The 24753-nt window shown below is 40.3% G+C and overlaps 2 protein-coding genes across 2 annotated transcripts; both read left to right on the top strand.

Annotated features, from left to right (window-relative positions):
* Positions 1–14575: 14575 nt before the first annotated feature.
* Positions 14576–15136, top strand: LOC110615354 (UDP-glycosyltransferase 13-like). The gene has a single exon (XM_021757198.1). It carries the CDS (start codon positions 14576–14578, stop codon positions 15134–15136), a length of 561 nt encoding a protein of 186 aa, XP_021612890.1.
* An 8421-nt stretch (positions 15137–23557) lies between these two features.
* Positions 23558–24533, top strand: LOC110614966. Its single transcript, XM_021756658.2, has 4 exons — positions 23558–23799; positions 23886–23975; positions 24067–24163; positions 24271–24533. The coding sequence occupies exons 1-4, from the start codon at positions 23583–23585 to the stop codon at positions 24407–24409; spliced, it is 543 nt and encodes a 180-aa protein (XP_021612350.1). The 5' UTR covers positions 23558–23582; the 3' UTR covers positions 24410–24533.
* Positions 24534–24753: the final 220 nt, after the last annotated feature.

The following is a 24753-nucleotide window of genomic DNA, read 5'->3' as shown; positions in this document are numbered from 1 at the left end:
GAGTTATGTTCACGTATGTTTGGTCCCTCATTTGAGTCCACCTGTGTAGGTTCGGACCCGAGGAACCGAGGACCCCCGCAATGAGTCTGTTGCCCCAGTGTCTGGTCAGAGCTATCCAGAGGTGAGTGGAATAAACCTTTATGTTTTTAAGCAAACTGATTATATAGTTGAGCACGTTCATGCATCATGAATGCCATGTGATGAATTAGGTTGCTTGCATTAGAATTCACGAATATGTTGCATTGCATATTTTAAATGTTGATGTGGATGAATGTTAGATGATCCATAGCCCTCGATCTATGATATGACGATGTGATATGTACGGTACGGAAAGTAAGACCAGTGGGACCCATTCTACGTTCGCTGGCACTATGTAAGGGAAAGACCAGGACCCATTCTACGTTCTGGCACAGTTGGACCATGTTATGTTATGATATGTAAGGGAAAGACCAGGACCCATTCTACGTTCTGGCACAGTTGGACCATGTAGAGGGCTATTGGTGACAGGTTCATCCTTGATGTGATTTAGCTGTGATGTGATGCATTCCATGTTACCATCTGTTTTTAAGTGTTTTATTATTCTGCTCACTGGGCTCTAGTAGCTCACCCCTCTCCCATTTTCCCCAGGATTGCAGGTACAGGGTAGACCAGGAGGTTTACAAGAGTAATGAAGTCTGGTATATGTAATAGTTAGTGTGGACATGATAAATGATAAATGTATTAATGTTATGTAAAAGTACAGTTTCAGTCATGTAATGATATTGAGGATTAGATATTGTGCTTGACATTGTGTATGAGGTATCCCTTTTATTACATGATCAAAAATGTTTTATTATGTTTATGAAAGCCAACTCATCTTATGATGTATCGCGCATTGGGGCATTGAGGAGATCCCACAGAGGGATCATGATTATGATTATGGCTATGTGCAGTGCATGTTCAGGTTGAGTTGGATGTATGAAAGAAAAGTTTTAAATTTTTATGTTTTTTTTCTTGATCATGTATGGGAGAAAACAGGTTTTCAGGATGTATGTTTGGCTTGCTACGGGTCCCGGCGGCCTTAAGTCGACCCGGATCCTAGCGCCGGTAGCGGTCCGATTTTCGGGTCGTTACAGAATGGTATCAGAGCCCTAGGTTCATAGGATCGGACCTAGAGTGTCGGGCTCATAGATGTTCTAGAAGGTCAAGCACAATAGGAAAGATCATGTCCACTAGGATAGGATGTGGAGTCCTGTCTTGTATGATGATGTGTAATGCCATGATTATATACATGTGCATTGATGCTATGATATGTTTATGAGATGAGGGTTCATGTGTGCCCACATGAACCATATGATGCTGATGTTTGTGTGATGTGTACTGTTTTTCAGAAAACAGGATGAGAGGAACCCGTCGATCTGCAAGATTGACTGGAGTGCCACCTGAGGATGAGGGCACGAGCGCCCGTCCTCCTACATTGCCTAGGGCAATGTCTTGTAGAGCAAACAGAGAAAGAGTGTCAAGGGACCCTAGAAGGTCTTTTGATGCTAGCAGAAGGGGGACAGATAAAGGAGGAAGTTCTTCAGATGTGAGGGAGGTTATGGAAGAGGATCAGAGGAGGGATGGGAACCTGGATGTGAGCATGGAGGAAGAGGGGACAGGGGAGTCTCAAGGAGGCGTTCAGGCCTCGGGGTATGGTTTTCCACCCCATTATCCACCCTTTCCACAGGGTTCAGGGTATCCGATGGGAGACACATCGGATTACTCCAGCTTTAACCCCTACCCCACCTACATGCCTTATCCACCTTTCTATCCACCTTATACACAGTACCCAGCTTATCCACCCTCACCCTTCTATCCAAACCCGGCAAACCCCACCTCGGGGAATGCTGCACCCCCACCTCCACCACCTACAGAACCAGCAGCCCCAGTTACTCAACCTCCCAGACCTAGCTTAGCAGATGGGAGCAAAGTAAAGATGACAGATTACCTTAAGCTGGATGCTCCCAAATACAAGTCGGGGGATGACCCCTTTGAGTACCTGAGAGTAGTGAAGACAATAACTGATGAGCTTGGGGCAAATGACAGTAGGGCCATTCAGATGGCAGGGTTCACTTTAAAGTGCAAGAAGGCACGGGAATGGTTCAAGTGTTATGTGGACCCGAGACTAGACGGTATGACATGGGAGGAATTTGCAAATGAGTTTACTGGATGGGCTTTTCCAGACAGTTCCAGAGAATTGAGGATGATTGAGTTTGAGCAACTGAGGCAGACAGAGCACATGAGTGTAGAGGAGTTCACAGATAAATTCTTGGAGCTATTGCCTTTTTCAGGGCAAGCTCTAGATTCAGATACGAAGAAAGCCAAGAGATATGTTATGAAGCTGCATTCTAGGTACTCCTCGTTGATCCAGTCAGTTGAGAGGGAAAGTTTCCACACTGTGGTGGATATGGCTCGAAGGATGGAAGCGAGTGCTATAGTTGAGGGGTCAGTGAAGCAGTCAGTGACCCAGTCTTCAGGGGTTAAGACCCCAGGCAGAGGAGGGCCAGGTCTCTCTTCTCAGAGCTCAAGTAAGAAGAGGTGGGATAACACCACCAAGAAGCCGAAAAAGAATAAGTTTTGGAATAAGTTGAAATCCGGTCTGGGTTTTGGCGGTGGCTCGAGTTCAGGCTCAGATGGTACAGAATGCCAGAGATGTGGAAGGCCGCACAAGGGAGTGTGTCGAGCTGGGACTAATACATGTTTCAGATGCGGACAGGAGGGACACATAGCTCGGGAGTGTCCTAGAGCACCTTTTATGGGCCAGCCCCAGCAGACAGCTTCTAGTAGTGTGGCACAGCCAGCAGCTCCAGCCACAACTCAGGGCAGTGGCAGAGGTAGAGGGAGAGGGGCAGCCTCTTCTTTTGGTTCCCGAGGTGAAGGTCCATCAACTCCAGCCAGGATCTTCACCATGACTCAGCAGGAGGCTAACACATCCAACACCGTGGTGTCAGGTAATCTCGTCATTGGGTGTTCTGATGTGTATGCATTAATGGACCCGGGTGCATCTCATTCATTTATTGCTCCGAGAGCCGTTGAGAGGTTGGGTCTGATAGTCTCTGGGTTAGAGTGTCCCCTATGGGTCAGTGGACCCAAGTGTGACCCGTCAGTGGCAGTGTCAGTCTGCCAGTACAGTCCAGTTTTTGTTGAGGGAAGATGCCTCTCCGCCGACCTTGTGGTTCTAGATTTGACAGACTTTGACGTCATTCTAGGGATGGATTGGCTATCTACCCATGGTGCTACCTTGGACTGCAGGGACAAGGTAGTCAGGTTCAGAGATCAGAACGGGTCAGAGGTCGTCTTCAGAGGAGACAAGAGGGGCACACCTAGAGGTCTGATATCAGCCCTACAGGCTCGTAGGTTGCTTAGGAAGGGATGTCAGGGGTACTTAGCTCATGTGAGAGAGCTAGACAGTCAGGTCAGGGAGCCAGCCTCAGTGCCAGTTGTCAGAGAGTTTCAGGATGTCTTTCCAGACGAGCTTTCAGGTTTACCACCTGATAGGGAGATAGAGTTCGAGATAGAGTTGGTGCCTGGAACTAGACCGATCTCTATCCCTCCCTACAGGATGGCCCCAGCCGAGTTGAAGGAATTGAAAGAGCAGTTGCAAGAGCTGGTAGAAAAGGGCTTCATCCGACAGAGTACCTCGCCTTGGGGTGTTCCGGTCTTGTTTGTGAGAAAGAAGGATGGATCCCTTAGACTTTGTATCGACTACAGGCAGTTGAACAAAGTCACTACCAAAAATAGGTACCCTCTGCCAAGGATCGATGATCTATTCGACCAGCTAGCCGGAGCGGGTTGTTTCTCCAAAATAGATCTGAGATCTGGGTACCATCAGCTAAGGATAAGGGATGAAGATGTGCCAAAGACAGCTTTCAGGACCAGATATGGGCATTTTGAGTTCCTTGTGATGCCGTTTGCGTTAACCAACGCCCCTGCAGCATTCATGGATCTCATGAACAGAGTATTTAGTCAATACCTGGACCACTTTGTTATTGTCTTCATAGATGATATCTTGGTGTATTCCAGGAACGCAGAAGAGCATGCCCATCATCTGAGGTTGGTTCTGCAGACTTTAAGGGAACATGGCTTGTATGCCAAGCTCTCTAAGTGTGAGTTCTGGCTGAGGAGCATTTCGTTCTTGGGGCATGTGGTGTCGGAAAATGGTATAGAGGTAGACCCCAAGAAGACAGAAACTGTGGCTAACTGGCCTAGACCCACTTCAGTGACAGAGATTAGAAGTTTCTTGGGTTTGGCAGGTTACTATAGGAGGTTCGTTCAGGATTTCTCGAAGATAGCAGCTCCTCTGACCAGACTAACCAGGAAGAAACAGAAGTTTCTGTGGATCGACCAGTGCGAAGAGAGTTTTGAAGAGCTTAAGAAGAGGTTGACTTCAGCACCAGTTTTAACTCTGCCATCTAGTGATGAGGACTTTACAGTCTTTTGTGATGCGTCCCGTGTGGGACTGGGTTGTGTACTGATGCAGAATGAGAGGGTGATCGCTTATGCTTCTAGGCAGCTGAAGAAGCATGAGTTGAATTACCCCACACATGACCTGGAGATGGCAGCAGTAATCTTTGCACTCAAGATATGGAGGCACTACCTCTATGGGGTTAAATGTGAGATCATCACGGATCATAAAAGTCTGCAGTACATCCTGAGTCAAAGAGATTTGAATTTGAGACAGAGGAGATGGGTGGAGCTGCTGAGTGACTATGATTGCAAGATTCAGTACCATACGGGTAAGGCGAACGTTGTGGCAGACGCCTTAAGCCGGAAATCACTCGGCAGTTTATCCCACATATCGGCAGAGAGGAGGCCAGTGGTAAAGGAGTTTTACAAGCTTATTGATGAAGGTCTACAGTTGGAGTTGTCTGGTACCGGTGCTTTAGTGGCCCAGATGAGAGTGACACCCGTGTTTCTGGAGCAGGTGGCTCAGAAACAGCATGAGGACCCAGAGTTAGTAAAGATTGCCAGGACTGTTCAGTCAGGCAATGATAGTGAGTTCAGATTCGACAGCAAGGGGATCCTCCGCTATGGGAGCAGACTATGTGTACTAGATGACATAGGGCTAAAAGGAGACATTATGAGAGAGGCTCATAATGCAAGATACAACATTCACCCCGGAGCCACCAAGATGTATCAAGATCTAAAGAAGGTTTATTGGTGGCCAGCTATGGAGAAGGAAGTGGCACAGTTTGTGTCAGCCTGCGAAGTGTGTCAGAGGGTGAAGCTGGAACATCAGAAGCCGGCTGGAATGCTTAACCCGCTACCTATTCCAGAATGGAAATGGGAAAATATAGCTATGGACTTCGTAGTGGGGTTACCGGTAGCGTCCAACAGAGTGGACTCCATATGGTTGATTGTGGACAGACTCACTAAATCTGCTCACTTCATCCCTGTCAGGAGTGGCTATTCTGTGGACAAGTTGGCGCAGGTGTATGTCGATGAGATCGTCAGACTGCATGGGGTTCCTGTTTCGATAGTGTCAGATAGAGGGCCCCAGTTCACCTCCAGGTTTTGGCGGAGTCTGCAGAGTGCCATGGGTACTAGGTTGGATTTCAGTACTGCTTTCCATCCACAGACGGACGGACAGTCAGAAAGGACCATCCAGACCATAGAGGATATGCTCAGGATGTGTGTGCTGGACTTTGGCGGTTCTTGGAGGTAGCATCTACCTTTGGTGGAGTTTGCCTACAATAACAGCCATCATGCTAGCATCGGGATGGCTCCATATGAAGCTTTGTATGGGAGGAAGTGCAGATCACCTGTTTGCTGGGAAGAAGTGGGAGAAAAGGCCTTGGCAGGGCCTGAGCTAGTTGAGATTACCAGCAGAGTAGTACCCATAATCAGAGAAAGAATCAAGACTGCTGCAAGCAGACAGAAGAGTTATGCAGACATCCGCAGAAGGCAGGTCGAGTTTCAGGAGGGGGATCTGGTATTGCTCAAGGTGTCTCCTATGAAGGGAGTGGTTCGCTTCGGGAAGAAAGGTAAACTAGCCCCACGATACATCGGACCCTTTGAAATCTTGCAAAAGATTGGGAATGTGTCGTAAAGCTGGATTTACCTGCTTCAATGGAAAGGATCCATCCGGTTTTCCATGTTTCAATGTTGAGGAAGTTTGTGTCAGATCCGAGCAAGGTTCTTAGTGAGCCTGATGTGGAGGTCTAAGAGGATCTCACCTATGTTGAGCAGCCAGTACGGATCATAGACACCCAGATCAGAAAGTTAAGGAACAAGGAAATCCCGATGGTGAAAGTCCTGTGGAACCACCACAATTTGGAGGAATGCACTTGGGAGACACGGGAGTCTATGCTCCAGCAGTATCCTCATCTCTTTTAAGGTTATATCTCTATGTGTTTATGTGCTATGTATGTATGTATGTTATGTTTTATGCCATGCTATGTGCTAGTTGAGAAACATTCGAGGACGAATGTTCTTAAGGGGGGGAGAATGTAATACCCGGCTAGACTCCGGTATTGGAATTCCTACCGTCCGGTGGAATCTCGGATGTCGGAAGCCTCTAGTAGGGTAGAATCATGTTTTTATAAAATGTTTTAAGGTATTTCATGGTTTTAAGTATAATGGAAATGAGTTTTTGCATAAAAACAACCTTGAAGGAAAACTCAGGTTCGGCCGCCGAACCTCAAGTTCGGCCGCCGAACATGCATGCCTTCGGGAGCGCCTTTAGGCCCCCGAAAGCATAAGTGAGGAAAGTCCAGGTTCGGCCGCCGAACCTCAAGTTCGGCCGCCGAACATGGCATGCATGCGGAGGCACGTTCGGCCCCCGAACGTGGCCTGGCCAGCCACTATAAAAGGGTCCCTTAGCCGAAAACGGGCGAGTTTTTCTCCCCGTTGTCGGCCAAGGTGAGTCCTCCGCCACCCCTCATCGATCTCGAGTATTTTCCTTTAGATCTTTCAAGTTTTTCACTAGTTTTCATCTTGTTTTGAAGATTTCCGAGTTTTGAGCAAGTTTTGGAGCTTTGAGGTTAAAAAACTCAAATCTCTTCCAACTCCAAGTTAGATCGCCTCCACCCTCGATCTTCAAGAGGTAAGAGTCGATCTCTAGCTTACATTATGTTTTAAGCAAGTTTTATGCAAGTTCATGGGGTAGAAAATGCATGTGTAGCTTATGTTGAGTTTATGGGTTTTTGATGTGATTTTGAACAATGTGAGTTACTTGTGTGTTGTAGTTGGGGTTTTGATGGTTTGATGCCCCTAGGAACTTGTATGCTTGTGTATGAGTGTTGTAGAATAGGTTTATGCATGTTTTGGTTGAGCTAAATGCATGTTGGTTTGAGTTTGGAGGCATTTGTGCATGTTTGAACCGAGTTTCTGCCCTTTGGGAGAAACCAGGTTCGGCAGCCGAAGGGACTTTCGGCCGCCGAACCCTCTTGTGGAGGCAGCCTTCGGCTGCCGAAGCTTGCCCCCGAAAGGAGACTTTCGTCTCTGTCTGGGACTTTCGGCCGCCGAAAGTGCCGTCGAACATGCATGAGTTTCGCCTCTGTCTGGGATTTTCGGCAGCCGAAGGTGCCGCCGAACCTGCCTGACTTTCGGCTCTGGAGGGACTTTCGGCCGCCGAACCTGCCGCCGAAAGTGCCCTGTTCAGCCATTTCTTGCATGTTTTTCTATGATTATTCCATGATGTTTTAGGGGGTTTTTAGGGAATAGTTTAGAGTTATGTTCACGTATGTTTGGTCCCTCATTTGAGTCCACCTGTGTAGGTTCGGACCCGAGGAACCGAGGACCCCCGCAGTGAGTCTGTTGCCCTAGTGTCTGGTCAGAGCTATCCAGAGGTGAGTGGAATAAACCTTTATGTTTTTAAGCAAACTGATTATATAGTTGAGCACGTTCATGCATCATGAATGCCATGTGATGAATTAGGTTGTTTGCATTAGAATTCACGAATATGTTGCATTGCATATTTTAAATGTTGATGTGGATGAATGTTGGATGATCCATAGCCCTCGATCTATGATATGACGATGTGATATGTACGGTACGGAAAGTAAGACCAGTGGGACCCATTCTACGTTCGCTGGCACTATGTAAGGGAAAGACCAGGACCCATTCTACGTTCTGGCACAGTTGGACCATGTTATGTTATGATATGTAAGGGAAAGACCAGGACCCATTCTACGTTCTGGCACAGTTGGACCATGTAGAGGGCTATTGGTGACAGGTTCATCCTTGATGTGATTTAGCTGTGATGTGATGCATTCCATGTTACCATCTGTTTTTAAGTGTTTTATTATTCTGCTCACTGGGCTCTAGTAGCTCACCCCTCTCCCATTTTCCCCAGGATTGCAGGTACAGGGTAGACCAGGAGGTTTACAAGAGTAATGAAGTCTGGTATATGTAATAGTTAGTGTGGACATGATAAATGATAAATGTATTAATGTTATGTAAAAGTACAGTTTCAGTCATGTAATGATATTGAGGATTAGATATTGTGCTTGACATTGTGTATGAGGTATCCCTTTTATTACATGATCAAAAATGTTTTATTATGTTTATGAAAGCCAACTCATCTTATGATGTATCGCCCATTGGGGCATTGAGGAGATCCCACAGAGGGATCATGATTATGATTATGGCTATGTGCAGTGCATGTTCAGGTTGAGTTGGATGTATGAAAGAAAAGTTTTAAATTTTTATGTTTTTTTTCTTGATCATGTATGGGAGAAAACAGGTTTTCAGGATGTATGTTTGGCTTGCTACGGGTCCCGGCGGCCTTAAGTCGACCCGGATCCTAGCGCCGGTAGCGGTCCAATTTTCGGGTCGTTACAAAGACCTTTTTGATGCCTCTAAAAGACAAATTCTTCTCGTAAGTGTTCTTACTCTCTTTTCTTGCTTTTGGATTTTTGGTCATTTCTAACTTGTCTTCTTGCTCTTTAGCTTTTTAGTGCTCTATTGGAGCTAGAAGGTAAAAAGGCCAGTTCTCAAGAGGTTGTCCTCCGCAATATCAAGAAGGCTAAAGCGGAGTCTGCTTGGGTAACCGCTGCTTTAAGAAGCTAATATGAAAAGGAGATGAGTCGGTTGGAGGGGCTTCTTCGAGGCAACCAAGTTCAGGGTGAGAAAATTGCCTTCTTGTTGAAGAGAGATTTGTTGCAGAAGCCAGACCTGCTCAAGAGAAAGCTTCTGCGAACCAGAGAAAAAAAGGCCTCTTTGCCCGGTCTGCCCAACTTGAAGAGGAGATGCAAAAATTGTCTAAGGAATTGGGAGAGGTCAGGTTGGAGTTGAGTAATGTTTAAGGGGACCTGAGTGCTACTGAGGCCATGAAGAGGCAGCTTGAGAGCGAGGTCCACGATTTAACTATACGATGTAAGCACTATGAAAAGAAGATTGTGGATGCTCAAGTGAATGTTGAATTGGTTGTTCGAAGCCAGGTTAATGAGTATCTGAAGTCAGATGAGTTTAAAGGCAATAATTTTGAACAACCTATTCACTTCTATGCGACGGGTTTCAATAATGGCCTCCTTAAGGCTCATGAGTCTCCGACTGTCCCTCTTAGCACTCTCCATGCCATAGACTATGATTCTGATGGTGAAGAAGTGCAATATGGCCCTAACGACCGTACTCTCCCTAAAGCTCATCCCCCATCTCCTCAAGGGACATTGGCCCGTTTAACGGCTGAGTTTGATCAGGGTACCCATCAGGTTGGTGACGGTCCACCTGTGCTTGAGGCTATAAATGTCCATTCGAATCCTCCTTTGGAAGGTGATTTTGTAGCAAATTTGACTGTCGTGACTGCCGATGTTCTGAAGAACACCTCTAATGTTGAGCCTAACCTGACTAGTGACCTTGCTTCTTCTGGGGAGATTTGAAGACCTTCCCCTATTTCGAAAGTTTATGTTTATAGATATTCAACAATCTTGTGTTTACTTTTGTATTTTGATTTCCTGTAATATATATTTTTATTTTCAATGAAACGTTTCCTTTGGTTGTAATTTGAAGCTTAATATGCTTGCTTTTCTATTTGGATTTTTCTTGTGGGGCATACTCAGTCCTGTCTTTTGTTTATACAAAATCTTAATGTATCGCTAGGTGGGCGAGCCATTGACGACTTGTCTTAGGCCGTCATAACTGCACTTTAAGATTTTTGTAAATGAAAGAAGTAGTAAATAAATTACTCAATGAAGATCATACTCAGGACTACTATAAATCATGGTTTGTAAAAATTTCTACGCTTTGTGCTCTTCCGAGCATTTTGCTCTGGAGTATTGTCTAGTCATTTAGCCCTAGGTTTGCTTCTAGGTTTGCTTCTAGGTTCTTCTACCCTTAGTCTATTTCTGAGCATTTTTGCTCTTAAACATTTTTCAGGCTCATAGCTCTGATTCTCTATCTGAGCTCTTTGGCTCGTGGTCAGCTTTTGGACTCTTTATCCTTGATTTTTCACTCGAGCTCTTTTGGCTCTCTATATATTAATCCGGGCTTTTTAGCCGTAACTTTTCATCCAAACTCTTTTGCTCTTGTCCCGAATATCTTTGCTCTTGCAGTTTTCTGGGCTCTTATGCCCTTATTTTACTTTCGAGTATTGTTGCTTGTGTGCCTCTGCTGGGCTCTTTTGCCTTGACTCGTTATCTGAGTAATTTTAATCTGGAGTATCGTCTAGTCACTTAGCCCTGGATTTGTTTTCGGGTTCTTCTACCTTTAGTCTATTTCCAAGCATTTTTGCTCTTAAATGTTTTTCGGGCTCTTAGCACTGATTCTCTATCCAAGCTCTTTGGCTCGTGGTCAGCTTTCGGACTCTTTAGTCTTGATTGTTCACTCGAGCTCTTTTAGCTCTCTATATATTACTTTAGGCTTTTTAGCCCTGATCATTATCCAATCTCTTTTGCTCTTGTTCCGAATATCTTTACTCTCCCCGTGTTTTGGGCTTTCTGCCCTTATTTTACTTCCAAGTATTGTTCCTCATATGCCTCTGCTAGGCTCTTTAGCCCTGACTCATTATCCGAGCACTTTTGCTTTGTCATTTTCTGGGCTCTCTGCCCTGGGTTTGCTTTTGGATTCTTCTACCCTTAGTCTATTTCTGAGCATTTTTGCTCTTAAACGTTTTTTAGGCTCTTAGCCCTAATTCTCTATCCGAGCTCTTTGATTCGTAGTCAGCTTTTGGGCTCTTTAGCCTTGATTTTTTGCTCGAGCTCTTTTGGCTCTTTATATATTACTCCAGGCTTTTTATTCTTGACTCTTTATCTGATTTCTTTTGCTCTTGTTCTGAATATTTTTACTGTTGTCGCGTTCTAGGCTTTTTGGCTTCTCTCTTTTTTTTAGCTTTTTTGCCTTTGTGTATATTTCGGGCACTTATACCCTTAGTCTGCTTCCGAGCATTTTGGCTTTCTAATTAGCTTTCGGGCTTTTTAGCCCTAATGGTATGCTTCCGAGTATTTTGCTCTCGTGCATCTTCTAGGCACTTTTGCCCTTAGTCTGTTTCTAAGCATTTTGCTCTCGTGCACCTTCTGGGCATTTTGTCCTGATTATTTTTCCAGGGATTCAGGTTTGTGGCTTTACTGGTGATTTCATGACTCAAGCTCATGGCCTTTCTTTTATTTGTAACAGTTATGTACAAAATAAAGCCTACACAGAGTATATATAGCGAGAATGCTTGTTATCAATTGAATAACATTAATGAACATTGTATCGTAGAAGATACTTAGCTTCATGGTTCGAGATCTTGGCTTTTCTTGGTATTTCTGAGATTCAGGCTCGTGACCTTACTAGTGATTTTCGGGATTCAGACTTGTGGATTTACTGGCGATTTCAAAGATTCAGGCTCGTGGCCTTACTGATAATTTTTGAGATTCAGACTCATGGCCTTACTAGAAATTTTCGAGATTCAGGCCTGTGGCCTTACTAGTGATTTCAAAGATTCAGACTCATGGCCTTACTGGCGATTTTCAAAATTCAGGCTCATCGCCTTACTGACAATTTCAAAGATTCAGGCTCGTGGCTTTACTAGCGATTTCCGAGATTCAAGCTCATGACCTTACTATCGATTTCAAAGATTCAGGTTCGTGGTCTTACTAGCTATTTCAAAGATTCAGGCTCGTAGTCTTACTGGCTATTTTCGAGATTCAAGCTCGTGCCCTTATTGGCGATTTTGGGCTTATTAACCTTTCTCTTATTTTTGAAATTTATTTGCAAAATAACAACTTGCACTGCATACATATATATATGTAACGAGAACACTCGTTGTTAGTTGAGTAATATTTGTCAATAAATATTGGGGCATGCGATATACTTAGCTTCATGTTGTCCTCCGGGTTCTCAGCTCTGATCATCCATCCCAGCGCTTCTTACCCTCCGTTTTCTTCCGAGCTTTTTAGCTTTGACTAGCTCTTTGGTTTGCTGGTTGACTCTCGGGCTCCTCAACTTTGACTATCTTTCCGAGCATGTTTGCTTTCGTGCACCTTCTGGGCTCTTTGAGCCTTGAGTCCGCACCCGAGTATTTTTGTTTTCTTGCTTCTGGGCATTTTTAGCCTTGGGTTCGCTCATTTGCATTTCTTTCGGGCTTTTAGCCTTGAATCTGCGCCCGGGCACTTTGTTTCTGTGTTTCTTCCGAGCACTTAGCCCTAAATCCTGCTTTTTCTGGGGTTTAGCCCTGGTTCTCCCGAGCTTTTTTGCTTTGGGTGATTTTTGGGCTCTTGGCTCTGACTCTCTAGCCTTTCTTTTGCTTTTGAACTTTTCTAAAAAGTAAAGGCTTGCACAAAGTGTATGTAACGAGAATGTCCGTTGTTAATTTGAATAGCAAGATACTTTAGATTCATGATTCGACTGAATGCAAATATTAATTTTGTACAACCATATCATCTCATATGATTTAAAAGAATCTAATTAATATTTTCATGCATAAATCACTTCACAGGTTCTAAATCATAAAGCAACATGCTTTAAACAGATAATCCTTTTCTCAGTGGATTCATGTTAATATTAATCACATATGAGAGCTTTTTAAGCTACTTCAGTATACTTATCATATTCGAATTCACATACACAAGGCTTTTATCTAAGATTGTAAATTTTTTTACTAGTTCATAATAGCAAAAATACTTTGAGTTAAAGAAAGCAACTGTACAACTTGGGTAATTTGTGCACATCATTCGTTTTCCATGGTTGATGGATTGCCCTTGTGCTGCTCTTTCTTCTCACTTCAGCATCTTCCTCCATCTGATTTTTATCGTGTGGCTTTTAGATGCAGTTGATGATTCCTGGGTCTTTCACCCTCTCTCTTTCTTTTGGTCTCCCTTGTTACTTGGCTATTAGCTTTTCTCAGTTTTCCATATGGATCCAATGGGTTTTGTTTGGAAACTCCGGCGACAGAATAGTCTCCTTCGTTTTCCACAAACGACGCCACTTGATGAACTGAGATCCAGTAGGGTGTCCAGATGATGCCACCTAGACAGAGGCTCGATTCAATGGATTGACTATTGATTCATGATCGGTTCTATTAGGTCTCTCCATGTTTGATCTTGAGGAAGGGGGCCTGTAAGATAGGAAAAGACGGTCAAAGGTTCACCGGAGATGCCCCGGGTGGAGACCCTCCTACGCTCAAGTTAGATCAAGCGTTATTTGAGATTCATTAATGTAAGGAGAAAATAAATAATAAAGCCTTTAAAGGAATTTCCAAAGGGCCACCATTTTTAGGGTTCTTCTGTGAATATATGGGAGAGAGAGATTAACTTCTTAGGGGAATTAATCCCTGCAAAAGAAAAGAGAGAACTCCTGAGAGAGGTTGGTTCAGGGATATTTATACCCTAGTTCCCTACTTTACACCCCAACAGATTGGATGGTAGCGTGTTGTGGCGGGTATGTCTGGCGGCTGGCAATTTTCTAATCAATGCATAACTTGTTTGCCCATACCCTTTGGTAGGTGTGTCAAATAGCTGGGCAGCCTTTTCGCATGTGCATTTAATATCTCGAAGAGGGTTTAGAGGGGTCGACCATCACATTGGAGGTCGATACCTTATTTTGATTTCATGAAATTGTGCTCAGTTTATCCAATCTATACAAAGACAGGTTCCTTTCGGTCATTGAGGTTAGTTGTTCATGTATTCAAATGCCTCGTTTATGGTGCGAGTCTTGAAGTGGTCGACCATGTCATTCCGGGAATTGGTAAAGTTCTAAGGAGCTGGAGGTCTAATCTTCAATATCTATTGGCCGAGCTTTTCCACTATCCGGTCAGACCGAATGGCCTGGCTCCTGAATCCTTCCCATAACTGGCCTATTTTTTATGTGTTATCACTGGTATTATGCCAATTACCAAATCAAACATGCCCTCTTTACTTCTAGACCCAAACAACATCTTTGCTTCCATTTTCAAGGAAGATAGTAAGAATATCACAAAGCTGAGTGGAATTTTGATTAACACACTTGAAATATTAAAATCTGAAACTTTGGATGCTCTTAAGAGTGGAAAAGTAGTGGATGGGTTGCCGCCACTCTATCCCGTTTTATTTACCCCTCTGAATTTGAGAAGGAAACAGACGGTGGGCTACTGAAATAGCATGGGGATCAATTACCAAGGTCTGTGGTGTATGTTAACTTTGGCAGCAAGCAAGCCATGTCAAGGGAGCAAATAAATGAGATACAAGATGGATTACTAAGGAGTGCGTATCCATTCTTGCCGATGGTGAAAGATAAGAGAGTTGACAAGGAGGATACAGATAGCTTGAACGAGGTGCTTGGAGACGAACTGATGGAGAAGATCAAGGACAAAGGGTTGGTAGTTAAGCAATGGGAGAACCAGGTGGAGATTCTTGGTCACCCAGCGGTTGGTGGGCTTTTCAGCCATTGCGGGTGGAACTTGGTGACTGAGGCTGCATGGCACGGCGTGCGGTTACTAGTATGGCCAGCAAAAAGGGATCAGAAAGTGAAGGCAACGGTGGTGGAGAGGAGTGGGTTGGATGTGTGGCCAAAAACATGGGAATGGGGTTTAGAGACGGTGGTGAAAAGAGAAAAAATAGGGGAGAAAATTAAACAGATGATGGGAAGTGAAGAGTTGAAATTGAGAGCTAAACAAATTCAAGAAGAGGTAAGGAAAGCTGTGAGTGCTGGTGGCAGCAGTAACATTGCGCTCAGCGAAGTCATTGATGAGTGGAGCAACGTCGAAGCAACGATGTGAGATCTTGTAATAACCCGTTTAAATTGTCTCTACTAAATTTGCGAAGCACTATTATGTTAAATTAAATATAATTATTAAATTAGGATCAAATTTTTATGTATTATTATTTATTAGTGTCTAATATATAACTATATTTTTCTTAATTAGAGTCGCATGTGTGCCTGTGTTTTAATCCTTTATTCATTAGATGGTTAAATCTACCAAGTTAAATATTAATCATGACTTTGTGGAAAAAGAATATTAATCATGACTTCTACAAAACTATTATAATAAATAATTTTAATAAACATGTTATAATATATAGGACATTTTTTTTTTTTTAAAATGAAAGAAATATTATTAACTCAAAGCGATCAAGGAAACTATATGAGGAGGAGGGATATGAACCCAAACTCCTTGACCTGACTCAGAATGAGCCGATGTTGCTAGAACATGAGCGACATCATTCGCAGACCTGTGAATAAAAGCACATCTTGCTTCCTCATAACTGGACAGAAGCAATTTACAATCTTGAACCAAAAGACCAAAATGTGATAAATCATCTAATGAAGCATTGTTAATGGACACAATAAGAACCTGAGCATCCGATTCGAAAAGAACTCGATCCCATCCGCACTCTTTAATCCAGCTCAATGCCTCTCGAAAAGCCACTGCCTCAGCACACTTAACCTTCATCTGACTGCAAAAACAGCCTGCTTTAGCCGCTATAAATCTACCATTAGCATCTCGGACTACACAGCCAAAGCCTAGCGAACTTCGTTGCGAGTTTAAAGAGGCGTCAATATTAACCTTAATCCAACCCTGCGGTGGAGGAGACCAAATAGTCAAAGCCGATACAACATTGGTGCAGCTGGTAGAATCAGAACAGGCCCCCCTCCATTGCTGCAAAAAATTCAGTGCCATGAAGAACACACCACTCGCAGTTCGACCCTGAGCTTTCCAAACAACATTATTTCTGTTATGCCACAAAGCCCAACATATCATTAGAATAAGGGAAGCATTCTCCGCAGAAGCAGTAAAGAAGGCTAAAGAGAACCACTCCCTAAGAGAGGCAGCAGAGAAAGCAGGCCAACCCAAAGGCGAACTCAACCAGCAACTGCGGGCAAAAGGACACTGAACAAGAATATGTAGGATAGTCTCAGGAGCCTCATGACACAACGGACACATCGAATCAACCGGAACTCTCCTGGACTGAAGCAAAGAGAGGCAAGGAACTACATTAACTAAAGCACGCCAGCAGAAATTAAGCACTTTAGGAGGCACCTTCGTCTTCCAAAAACGACTCCATATCTCACTACCTTCCCTACGTCGAAACCCAGCAACCAGAAATCTGTAAGCACTCTTAACAGAATAGTGACCATTGGATGCAAACTTCCAGCACCACGCATCTGGATGCGAAGAAAGACTTAGAGGGATGTTCAAAATACAACTCCTGTCTCTATCATTGAACAACTGAGCTATTAAACTCTCATTCCATCTATAGCCGATCATAAGATCCGCAACAATAGAAAGAGTACAGTTCGGAGGAGGGGGTGTAGAAACCAATAAGTCGGGCGCCTCTTTCAACCAAGGGTGAGTCCAAATAGAAATTGACCTGCCATTCCCAATTCTCCAATAAGCACCAGCTTTAACCAAACTCTGAGTCGCCCATATACTACGCCACAAAAAGCTAGGATTGTGGCCCAAAGATGCTTCCAAAAAAGATGTTGTTGGAAAATAACGAGCCTTAAGAACGCGGGCCACTAAAGAATGAGGCCTGTTAATAATGTTCCAACCCTGCTTACCAAGCATGGCTAAGTTAAAATCATGGAGCGATTTAAAACCTAACCCGCCATCAAGTCTGTGCTTCGCCATTCTATGCCAACCCAGCCAGTGAATACCGCGATTTTGATCAGCACCCTTACTCCACCAATACCGAGTCATCATACGCTGCAAATCAGCACATAAAGTCCGAGGCAGTAAAAACAAACTCATAACATAGTTTGGCATAGCTTGGAGGACTGTTTTCAAGAGGACCTCCTTACCTGCTTGGGACAACGCACGATGCTTCCATGAATTCAGCCGCTTCCACAAACGATCCTTAACAAAACTGAACACTTCCCTCTTGTTACTACCAACATGAGAAGGGAGTCCCAAATAATTACCCAAATTCGGCTTCTCCTCAATCTGGAGCACTGAACAGATAGAAACCCGAAGAGCCACAGGAGTATACTTGCTGAAAGAAAGAGATGATTTTTGAAAGTTACATTTTAGTTTAAATTCTCAACATAAACGGATTCCTCATAATGCTTTGAAAAGAGCATTAATTGTTTATTACGTTGGAGTTAAAATGCTTTAATTAAATTATTGGGTCAATTGAAACAAAGGTTTCAATTTGCTCCTGATGCTTGGAGCGATCATATCGGAAGTTAGTTTGTAGACTGGAATTGTTTGGCACTGGGTTGAAGATGATTTTTTTTGTATGCAAGTAGTTTTATACTGTATGAAAAACATTTAAGTATAGTTTTCAATATTTAAAAGCATAATGTTATTTAAACAATTTAGACACTTTAACATTCTCCCTCTTCCTTAAATGAGAAAGAAAGTTCTATGAAGTTTTTTTCTTTTAAGATATCTAGACCTTATTTACTTCCGCTTTTTAGATCTTTCCTACTCGGTAGGGTAAAAGATGTCTCTTTTCACTGTGTTGACCGTGAGTTTCTACCTACCATTGAGAGGGGTTGTAAATAGTTTTATTTATTTTTATTGGAAATAATTTTTGTTCTAACTACAAGTTTTTCATTTGGTTCTCCTTTTTTGAGTTTTTTCAATCGAAATTACTATGTATTGCCTTCATATGTTTGTCTCTAATTGTTTGTTTTTCTTATACTTTTTTACAATGTTTGAAGGTTCAAATTCTTAATCTATCGTCTAAAGGCCTAATGGTCACGGTTCGAAAAGCACATTGATGGTCTCATTAGCTATAAGTGTGGCAATAATGAGAAAAACCACTCTCAACTAGTCGTTCTTCCTACACAAATTTGAGTCTTCTCACTTTTGTGCTACACAAATTTGAGTCTTCTCACTTTTGTGCTGAGAGGTTGATTTCCTTTCTCAATGATTAGTTTATGCTAAAAGTGAAACTTCTTCTAATAGGATTGAGCTCGCAGAGACTCAAAAACAGCATGTGTGATGTCAAAGAGTCTCTTATCTCTATTCTATGCGGATGCTGTTGGAAATATTGGGATAAAATAATAAAACATGAGTCGTGTTGAACACTGTCCTTAAGGATTTATTTTGTGATCCCTCAAGATTAAATGGATTCTTCTGAAATTTAATTCGCAGGATCAGGACAACAATAATTTATCTCTGATTTATAACCCAGCAGATAACACAGAGGAAAGAAAGAATAAAGTAGAAAAAATGGGAGTCACTATCTTTATGTATACTGCAATTTATATACCACCCATAAGGGATATGAATATCATTAAGAGCTTTCATCTCATCCTCTCATTAATGCAGTATAGCACTTCTCACACCATAGGAAGGGACAACAATAAATAGTGCTATCAGAACTAACAAGTGACTTGTTATTATCCATATGAACCTCTCCAATCACAAAGATTGGATTTCCATCACTGTTAATTTCAAATTGGCTCAAGTCCCATTCCCCTCGATATTTCATCTATTAGTTTTTTCCCTAAAGGTTTAGTCAGATGATCGGCCAAATTCACTTCTGACCTCACATAATCAATGGAAATAGTTCCATCTTTCAGCAGCTGCTTAATAACATTAAGTCTCAGACGATTATGTCTGTTCTTACCATTGAAAGTTTTATTCTTTGCAATGGCTATTGCCACTTGGCAATCACAATACATTGATACAGATGGTGTTGGTTTTATTCCCAACGGAATATTTGCTAAGAAGTTTCTTAGCCACTCAGCCTCAGTTCCAGCTAATTCCAGAGCAATAAACTCTGACTCCATTGTGGATTTAGCAATGATATTTTGTTTGGTTGATTTCCATGTAATTGCACCACCTTCTAAAGTGAATACATAACCACTAGTGGATTTTATCTCATCTGAATCTGAAATCCAGTTAGCATTACTGTATCCTTCTAATACAGCGGGAAATTCACTATATAAAATACCATAGTTCATGGTACCTCTCAAATATTTCATTAGTCTAATTAATGCAGCCCAATGATCGTTATTGGGATTATGTGTGTACCTACTCAATCTACATACAGCATAAGCTATATCAGGTCGTGAAAAATTCATTAAATGCAATAGACTCTCAATGATCTGTGCATATTCAGATTGAGCAACAACGTCACCTCTATTTTTCTTTAATTGACAGTTATGATCATAAGGGGTACTCACTGGTTTGACATTGAAATGTCTAAACTTCCTTAGAAGCTTCTCAACATAATGCTCTTGTGATAGCATTACACTATCATTCTTCCTTATGATTCTAACTCCCAAAATTACGTTTGCCTCTCCCATATCTTTCATATCAAATTTAGAGGCAAGGAAAGTTTTTGATTTACAAACTATATCGTAACTTGTACCAAAAATAAGCATATCATCCACATATAAACAAATAATCACAGATTCACCATTTATATGTTTTGTATATACACACTTATCAACTTCAAAGAAGGTAAAACCATCATTCAACAAAACTTGATCAAATTTCTCATGCCACTGTTTGGGGGCTTGTTTTAAACCATATAATAATCTAAGAAGTTTGCAGGCTTTATTTTCTTGACCAAAAATAATACAACCATTAGGTTGTACTATATAAATTTCTTCTTCCAAGTCTCCATTTAAAAAAATTGTTTTAACATCCATTTGATAAATAACAAGTTTATGTATAGAGGCTAACGCAATTAATACTCTAATAGAAGAAATTCTAGCTATAGGAGCAAAAGTGTCAAAATAATCTATATTTTATTTTTGAGAAAAACCTTTTGCTACTAGTCTTGTTTTATACTTTTCAATTGACCCATATGGGTTATATTTTCTTTTGAAAATCCATTTACAACTAATAGGTTTAGCTCCTGGAGGCAAGTCTACTAAAGTCCAAGTACCATTTTGAGTAATAGAATAAATTTCAGCTTTAATTGTTTCCTCCCAAAAAAGAAGTTTCAGAAGATTTAATAGCTTCAGAAAAACTTAAAGGTTTATTTTCAACAAGATAAGTGTAAAAGTCATTTCCAAAAGAAGTCTCTTTTCTTTGTCTTTTACTTCTTCTTAAATCTTCATTATTATTTTCAAAATGATTTTCATAAATATCTTCATTAGGTGCATGAGAAATTTTCTCAACTTTTAAAGGAAAAATATATTTAAAAAACTCAGCATTTTTTGTCTCAATTATAGTATTACAATCAAACGCATCACTTTTCAAAATAAGAAATCTATATGCAGCACTATGTTCAACATAACATATAAATATGTAATCAGAAGTTTTTAAACCTATTTTTCGTTTCTTAGGATCAGAAAGAATTATTTTAGCAAGACACCCCCACACTTTTACATATTTTAAGTTAGGTTATAACATTTTCAAAGTTCATAGGGTATTTTATCAGTTTTCTTATAGGGTATCCTATTTTGTAGATGACAAGCAGATAATAAAGCTTCTCCCTAAAGGTTGTTAGGTGAGGAAGAACTTATTAATAAAGTATTCATCATTTCTTTTAATGTTCTATTTTTTCTTTCCGCTACTCCATTAGATTCAAGTGAGTAGGGTGGAGTAAATTCATGAATTATTCCTTCTTTTTCACAAAAGTCATTAAATAAGATATATTTCCCATCTCTATCTGATCTAATCCTTTTTATTTTCCTATTTAATTGATTTTTTACTTCAGCTTTATACAATTGAAACATATTAAATGCTTCATCTTTGTTTCTAAGCAAATATACTTTAGTATATCTAGAGTAGTCATCAATAAAAGTTGCATAATATTTTTTACCACCTCTAGTAATAGTTTGTTTTAAATCTCCTAATTCTGTGTGTATTAAACTAAGCAATTCAGATTCTCTATGTGTAGTTGAACATGATTTTTTGGTTGACTTAGATTCTACACAAATCTCACATTTATTTAAACATGTATTACTAGTGCCAGATATTATACCAAGATATTGCATTTTTTTAATATAAGAAGCACTAATATGTCCTAATCTAGCATGCCATAAATCAAAAGAATCAAGCAATAAAGCAGAAGGAGATGCATTTTCATTTGTTATTGCAGAAATATTGAGAATAAAGAGTCTCTGATTACAATAACCTTTTCTAATAAAAATTTCATTTTTTGTCAGTATAATTTGGTCTGACCCAAAAGACACTTTAATCCCAGTCTTTCCCAATAGAGCTATAGAAATTAAAATAGCTCTCATATTAGGTACATAAAGTGCCTCATTAAGTGCCAAGGTCTTGTCAAATGTGAGTTTGAGAAGAACTTTCCCTTTACCAATGACACTTGCAATCCTAGAATCACCCAAATATACATGTTCTTCTCCTTCCCCCACTGTAGTGTAGGAGGTAAACGCATTTCTGTTTGTACAGATATGCCTAGTAGTACCAGAATCTACTACCAATTCTTGCACATTAGCTACAAGAAAAGTTTGAGAAATGACCGCAGCAATAATGTCATCTCCTTCAACTAAGTTCACTTTTAGTTTAGGAGGATTGTCATTCGTCACTCTTTTCCTGCACTGGGGTGCATCATGACCTGACTTACCACAAACAAGACAATATCTTTTCCTTTTAAAGATGGGATTATTAAACTTAGGTTTGTAATTAGGTTTCTTTTTTTTTGTACCTGTTATTTGATTTATGCCATTTTCCTTGTACAAGATTTGCTCTTGTAGCTAGCTCTTTTCCTTCTGCAGCTTTAAGTTCCCTCCTATTTATATCTTCAATCTTCGAGATGTCAGGAAAAGATTTGGTGTACGGAGCAGTAGGCAGTGCAAAAGTAGAGACAGTGACAACATTTGGTTCCATTTGTGTACTGATAAATCCTTAAGATTGTTTGAAATATTGGAATAAAATAATGAAACCCGAGTCGTGTTGAACATTGTCCTTAAGGATTTATTCTGTGATCCCCCAGAATTAAACAGGTTCTTCTGGGATTTAATTCGCAGGATCAGAACAATAAGAATTTATCTCTAATTTATAATCCAGCAGATAACACAAAGGAAAAAAAGAATAAAGTAGAAAAAATGGGAATCACTATCTTTGTAAAGACGAAGGCTATTTATTGTGAAAAAACTAACCGCTATATATGGTTATAAAATTCTTGAAATAAAATTATAACGGTCATATTTAATATTATATTTAAATCTCATAAATAAAATATTTAATGATCATAAAATCTTTATTATCATAAAATTTTCAACGACCATAAAATCTCTAATTACCATAAAATCTCTAATTACCATAAAATCTCTAATTACCATGAAATCTTCAACGATCATAAAATCTTTAATAACTATAAAAAAATTTTAAAATCTAAACTAATTTTACAAACAGATGCCACATAAATCTCGATTTTTCCATCATCAATGTTGTTGTTGTTTTGGTTTTAGGTTTATTTCAACCTTGATTGAGATGTGCTTTAGGTACATGTATATTTATTGTCCTCTTTTACTGCGGTGAAAATCTTTTGAAACTATGCTGGAGTTCTCTTTCGCCGATAATGAATATAGATACCACGAAAAATTTCTTATGCTATTTTTCTATTGAGCGGCACTATTTCTTTATTTTTTTATATCCCTTTTCGAGTTTTGACTACTTTAGTTTTAGGATATCTTTTTAAAATTTTAGACATTTTTATTACTGAGTTGGGTTGGAAACCTTATAACTTCTCTGCATTAAATTTAGTTATCACTAATATAATTGGTTATTGTCATGTATTTTACTCTTTCTCTAATATATGAATGTTTATCTTCAAATTAAAAAAAAAATGACAATTGAAGAGTTAAAAACCATGAACAAGAAAATATAATGGTGAGCTTTGATGAGAACTCCATAAATCAAAATACGAGCACATCAATGATCAGCTATCATCAATGGAGATCAACTTTTTAAGCCAAGCAAACCCCCTAAAGCTTTGATTTCTCTGTCCATGAGGATATGTAGGCATTTTATTTATTAATTAATTAAGTTCAGTTTTTTTTTAACCTGTGAAAAATATATAATATTTCTTTTCCATTAAATTGTAATAATATTGAATTTATTTATGTTGATCAATTTTGCACCATTTGTATATCGCCTTTCAATTCTCCAATTAACATTTTCACTCTTTAAATATTATTTAATATTCTATTTTCGCACGTCTGAGCGCTATTCCACGTGTGCCTATCTTTTTCCAAATCGTAAAGCCAATGACTGATTGACACGAAAGCCCGCTTTGGTTGATTAATATGGACCTTTGTTGCTATCCATTTTTCTTATCACTCCCTCAATGCTAAACCCAGGGAGAATGAACACTCTCTTCTTCCAATCTCCCTCTCAGATTTCATCACCTGAAACTCCCAACATTATCCCTCAAAACAAAATTCAAACTGTACCCAATCACAAACCCAGAAATGTTTCTTGGGTTTCTTCTCTGCCTTCCTGCCAACTGATCCTTCACAAATCTCTTCCTTTGGCTGTTGCTCTGCTTCTCTCTGCGAGTCCAGGTGAATTAATCGAATTTATCCCCGTTTTTTGTGACTGTATCTGCGTGAATTGATTGATTTTCTCGCCCCTTTTCCGGGTTTTGCAGCTAAAGCAGGACTTATGTCTGGATTTTCTGGGCTGGAATCAATACCTGGTCCCCAGATTCCTCAAATTGATTTTCTTAACCGGTTCAATGGTCTGATGCTAAATTTCCCTGTTCAATTTCGGCTTTATATGAAATTAGATTTTCTTTCCCTCCTTTTTAACTGGGATGCGCTCTGTTGCAGAAGAAAACCAGAAGAAGTACGCGGAAAATGATGCGAGATTCAAATCGTCTCCCATACTTAAGGAGCTACTAGAACGATCCAAGCAGAACAAAGAGAAGTAATTTAAACTAGTTCTTTTAGGTAGAGGGAAAATGAGAGAAATTTATCAGAGAATGAAATAGGAAATGCTAATTTTGTGAATATTTAATATGATGGGATTTGCAGGAATCGTCAGCAAGTGCTTGATAAGTACTGCATTCGCGGAGCAGAATGGGGTGTTGGAGATTGTTCAGCAGAGGGAATGTCGCCTGAGGAAAGAGAGAAGTTCATTTCTATGCTAAAAGAGAAAGCTGGAATGAAATAATTCAAGCCACTTTCAGTAAATACTTTTTTTTTTTTTTTAATATAATCCTGTGTGCACTTTTAGCATTCTCTTTTATAAATCTCTTGAAATACTACTAGATTTTATTTAACAATCTCTTGGGATATCAATAAGTCTCTTATTACATTAATATTTATTTTTAAATGTAAAAATATAAAAGTAAAAAGTTTAGAAATAGTAAAATAAAATCTACCAGTATTTTAATAGATTTATGGTAAAAAAGAATGTTAAAAGGACATGCATGACTGTATTCGTATAATAAATATTAATGTATTTAATTATTAATAATTTTAAATTTAAAAATAAGCACAATTAAATTTTTATAC

Source organism: Manihot esculenta, chromosome 5 (genome assembly GCF_001659605.2).
Source record: "Manihot esculenta cultivar AM560-2 chromosome 5, M.esculenta_v8, whole genome shotgun sequence".
Classification (NCBI taxonomy): domain Eukaryota; kingdom Viridiplantae; phylum Streptophyta; class Magnoliopsida; order Malpighiales; family Euphorbiaceae; genus Manihot; species Manihot esculenta.
Note: the sequence above shows the minus strand (reverse complement) of the source record. Positions and strands in the feature narration are given on the sequence as shown.

What these genes read in the sequence shown, in the direction of transcription:
- LOC110615354 (XM_021757198.1), top strand. Translation starts at nt 14,576, where the DNA reads ATGTCAAGGGAGCAAATAAATGAGATACAAGATGGATTACTAAGGAGT.
- LOC110614966 (XM_021756658.2), top strand. Translation starts at nt 23,583, where the DNA reads ATGCTAAACCCAGGGAGAATGAACACTCTCTTCTTCCAATCTCCCTCT. An exon ending in GCTTCTCTCTGCGAGTCCAG is followed by an intron (nt 23,800 to 23,885) that starts GTGAATTAATCG and finishes CGGGTTTTGCAG; the next exon opens with CTAAAGCAGGACTTATGTCT. An exon ending in TTTTCTTAACCGGTTCAATG is followed by an intron (nt 23,976 to 24,066) that starts GTCTGATGCTAA and finishes GCTCTGTTGCAG; the next exon opens with AAGAAAACCAGAAGAAGTAC.